Source organism: Mandrillus leucophaeus, unplaced genomic scaffold (assembly GCF_000951045.1).
Source record: "Mandrillus leucophaeus isolate KB7577 unplaced genomic scaffold, Mleu.le_1.0 Scaffold23, whole genome shotgun sequence".
NCBI lineage: Eukaryota > Metazoa > Chordata > Mammalia > Primates > Cercopithecidae > Mandrillus > Mandrillus leucophaeus.
In genome coordinates, this window is record NW_012102365.1 from 789,824 (window position 1) to 794,081 (window position 4,258).

General features: G+C 48.7%; 1 protein-coding gene across 8 annotated transcripts in view; it reads left to right on the top strand.

Annotated features, from left to right (window-relative positions):
- The first annotated feature begins 694 nt into the window (after positions 1-694).
- Positions 695-4,258, top strand: part of DHDDS (dehydrodolichyl diphosphate synthase) — a 63,612-nt gene continuing 60,048 nt past the window's right edge. For 4 of the 8 annotated variants that reach the window (XM_011981648.1, XM_011981650.1, XM_011981653.1 and 1 more), the window contains exons 1-2: positions 695-851; positions 1,367-1,484. In XM_011981648.1, the coding sequence (XP_011837038.1) occupies positions 1,422-1,484 (63 nt within the window). In that variant the 5' untranslated portion in view covers positions 695-851; positions 1,367-1,421. Of the gene's footprint in view, positions 1,485-4,258 lie in introns of all 8 variants that reach the window. The other 4 variants (XM_011981651.1, XM_011981652.1, XM_011981654.1 and 1 more) reach the window with 2 other exon arrangements.

Below are 4,258 nucleotides of genomic sequence, written 5' to 3' on the forward strand. Positions count from 1 at the left end.
TTTTTTGTATTTTTAGTAGAGACGGGGGTTTCACGATGTTGGCCAGGCTGGTCTCGAACTCCTAACCTCAGGTGATCCGTTCGCCTCCGCCTCCCAAAGTGCTGGGATTACAGGCGTGGGTCACCGCGTCTGGCCTAGAAGTCATTCTTATGGCAGAGATCCTTCTGGCCTTACCGCTTCTCCTGAGTTCGTTGGGACAGGTCTTGGTAATCCACAAATCCTAAAATACGCGTGCCTTAAATTGGCACAAAATAGATTAATATTCTGCGCGTCTGTAAGATTGGCTGCGGCTAGAAACTTCTTCCTAGACGATTGAATCCACTAAATAAAACACGAAACGTAACGAGATAATTTTTAAGAGTATGTACCAGTGCTCTAATGAAGCCCGGTTCTGCGGCATTCCCAGGTGAGGACGCTGCCTTACCCCATTTCTCAGCAGTCCTAAGCTGCCTTCAAAGGCCGAGAAGCGCCTCGATTCTTCCCCCTGGCTCATTTCACTGGCGCGTTTTCCAGAGGCCTCCCAATCTGTGAGTCTACCGACCCTTCCGCTCCCCACGCTGGGCTCAACCCCGTCTTCCCCAGCTGGTCCCCCAGCACGTGGCCTGGAACACAGCCTCCCGCCCCGCTGGGTCACGTGAGCCTGGCTCTCACCCTCGCCGGCTTCCACACCCCGGGACTGAGAACTGCCCTCCCTCTAGCCCGCAGGCGCAGGCGCAGGGCAGGGCCTCCCAACTTGGGTGACGGAGGGGGCGTGTCGCAGCGCCCAAAGATGACGTGTTCTTCTAGCGCCACGTCGTGAGGAAGTGCCGGCCCACTGAAGCGGTGGGGACGCGCCCGGCGGAGCGAATCAGGTGCCACTGAACTGAAGGGGTGAACTAGAGGAGAAGAGGGTGACTGGGCGGGGAGCAGCTGCGGGAGAAGCAAAGGGACGACTGAGGGGATAATCAGGAGACCACTGAGGCGTGAAGTACTGGCGGTGCGATAACTGAAGGGGTTAGTAACTGGGAGCGCAGAGTGGGAAACAGCTTGAGGGAAGATGGAGAAGGAAGAAACAGGGAATGATCAAGATGTGGGCACCATGATGTGGCAGGAAGCTGACTTAGATGTTCAGAAGAAGTCAGTGCAGATACTGAGGAAATGGGAATGGGAACAGGTCTGCAAAGGCACGAGAACCGAGGAAAGGCTTTTGCCCCCCAGAGGTCTCATTGCCTTATAAAACTGTGGGTGGTAAAAGATTATAGGCTTAGACCAGTGTCTTTGGATTCTAATGCTGGCTGCTCTCCACAGTCCATCTGATTCCCCAGAAGTCAGTTATAGCTCTTTGCAAACCTTGGTGGCTTCTTATTTTCTTTCTTGTTTATCCAAGATTACCTGGCTGGTGTTTAGTTGTTCTGGGGTGATCTTCTGATTGGAAAAGAACTATGTCATGGATCAAGGAAGGAGAGCTGTCACTTTGGGAGCGGTTCTGTGCCAACATCATAAAGGTGAGCAATGGCCCAGAGCACCAGTTGGCCTTCTGGTCAGTTGGATAATCTTGTATCAAAATCTGTTAATAAAGTTGAGCAATTCATGATTTAAATTCGTGGAATTTAGCAAGGAAACCAAAGAGTCTTAGAATGGTAACTTCCAGGTCTACATTTCTGGTAGACTTTTGTCCTAACTCTGACATTTTCAGGAAGCCGAGGCCTCTCAATATCAGTGGGCTGCCTAGACTGCTAAGTATTCCTTATAGAGAACTGAAATTTGTTTCCTTGGAATGTTGATCCACTGTTCCTTGTACTGTCCTCTGGATTTAAATAGGTTAATCTTTGATATATTCTTTGATCTGGCAGTAGAGCTTGGGGGCTGGGCCTGGTCCTTCAGGCCTGTAATCCCAGCAATTTGGGAGGCCGAGGTGGGCAGACTGTTTGAGCTCAGGAGTTGAGACCAGCCTGGGCAACATGGCAAAACCCTGATTCTACAAAAAAATGCAAAAATTAGCCGGGCTTGGTGGTGTTCACCTGTACAGGCTGAAGTGGGAGAATTTCTTGAGCCCAGGTCAAAGCTGCAGTGAGTCATGATTGTGCCACCGCACTCCAGCCTGGGTGACAGAACGAGACTGTCTCAAAAAAAAAAAAAAAAAAAGTTCAGAATGAGACTCTGTCTCAAAAAAAAACAAAAGGAGTTTGGGCTCTAGAGGCAGACAAACGTGGCTGAAATTCCTGTTCTTGGCCGGGCGCGGTGGCTCAAGCCTGTAATCCCAGCACTTTGGGAGGCCGAGGCGGGTGGATCACGAGGTCAGGAGATTGAGACTATCCTGGCTAACATGGTGAAACCCCGTCTCTACTAAAAATACAAAAAACTAGCCGGGCGTGGTGGCGGGCGCCTGTAGTCTCAGCTACTTAGGAGGCTGAGGCGGGAGAATGGCGTGAACCCGGGAGGCGGAGCTTGCAGTGAGCCGAGATCACGCCACTGCACTCCAGCCTGGGAGCACAGCGAGACTCCGTCTCAAAAAAAGAAAAAAAAAAAAAAGAAAGAAACCTGAAATTCCTGTTCTTTTTTTTGAGACGGAGTCTTGCTCTGTCACCCAGCTGGAGTGCAATGGCACAGTCTTGGCTCACTGCAGCCTTCGTCTCCCAAGTTCAAGCAATTCTCTTGCCTTAGCCTCCCAAGTAGCTGGGGTTACAGGCATGTGCTACCACACATGGCTAATTTTTATATTTTTAATAGAGATGGGATTTTACCATACTGGCCAGGCTGGTCTCAAACTCTTGACCTCAGGTGATCCACCTATCTCAGCCTCTCAAAGTGCTGGGATTATAGGCCTGAGCCACTGCACCTGGTCTGAAAGTCCTGTTCTATCATTTAGTAATCATGTGACTTTAACAACTATAGAATTGTTATGAGAATTAAATGAGACATTAATATAAAGCAGTTAGCATAATGTCTAGCAGTTCTTAATTATTATTAGGGTTGTCTTTCAGCCATTTGAAGACTATTATCTCCCATCTTCCCCAAATCTTCCCTCAGCTTTTTCTCTAGGAATCACAGCAATATTGTATCTGCCTAAGACAGGTTTGAGATTGGGGCCAGTCAGCTTGGTTTTGTTTTTCAGCCACAGGCTGTCAAGCAGCAGGCAGTAATGAATTCATGAGTCAGTAACCTTTATACAAGCCCCACACATGCTCACAAACAAATGCCAAGGGATCTCAAGCAGTCCAGGGAATGGGAAGTATCTCCTTGGGGAACCACTGCAGTGGTATGTTTGGAAGAACAAGCTGCATAACTTGAATGGATTTTGGGGGATGGAAAGGCTGTATGTGGGAGACAGAAGTAGAAAAAGAAGAAGTGTTGATGAGGAAGCAGTCAGGGAAGAGCCCTCCCAGGTGAGGAAAAATAGGCTAAGGAGTCCATTTGTGTTATGGGAGACAACTCAAAGCTGCTCCAAGCCAGATAAGGGTTTTGTTTTTTGTGGTTTCTTTTTTGAGATGGAGTCTTATTCTGTTGCCCAGACTGGAGTGCACTGGTGCAATCTTGGCTCACTGCAACCTCCGCCTCCTGGGTTCAAGCGATTCTCCCACCTCAGCCTCCCAAAGTAGCTGGGATTATAGGCACCTGCCACCACGCCTGGTTATTTTATTTTATTTTTTTTGTATTTTTAGTAGAGTTGGGGTTTCACCATGTTGGCCAGGCTGGTCTCGAACTCCTGGCCTCAAGTGATCTGCCCACCTCAGCGTCCTAAAGTGCTGGGATTACAGGCTTGAGCCACCGTGTCTGGCTCCAAGTAAGTTTTGTTTGGCTCAAAAAAAGTCTTTTTGGTTTGCTTTGAAAAACAATTTTTTTTTTTTTTTGAGACAGAGTCTCACTCTGTCACCCAGGCTGGAGTGCGGTGGCATGATCTCGGCTCACTGCACCCTCTGCCTCCTGGGTTCAAGCAATTCTCCTGCCTCAGCCTCCCAAGTAGCTGGGATTACAGGCACCCGCCACCACACCTGGCTAATTTTTCTTTATTTTTAGTAGAGACTGAGTTTCACCATGTTGGCCAGGCTGGTCTTAAAACTCCTGACCTTGTGATCCACCCGCCTCGGCCGCCCAAAGTTCTGGGATCATAGGCATGAGCCACTGCGCCCGGCCGAAAAGCAAAATTTGTATAAAAATCCTGATGTTTGGTTTTCTTGCAAGATCAACAGATCCAACAATATTGCGCCCCAGTTCCTGTGTGTCAGCAGTTGGCTAGAGGTCAGGAATTAGTGCCCTTTTTTTTTTTTTTTTTTTTTTT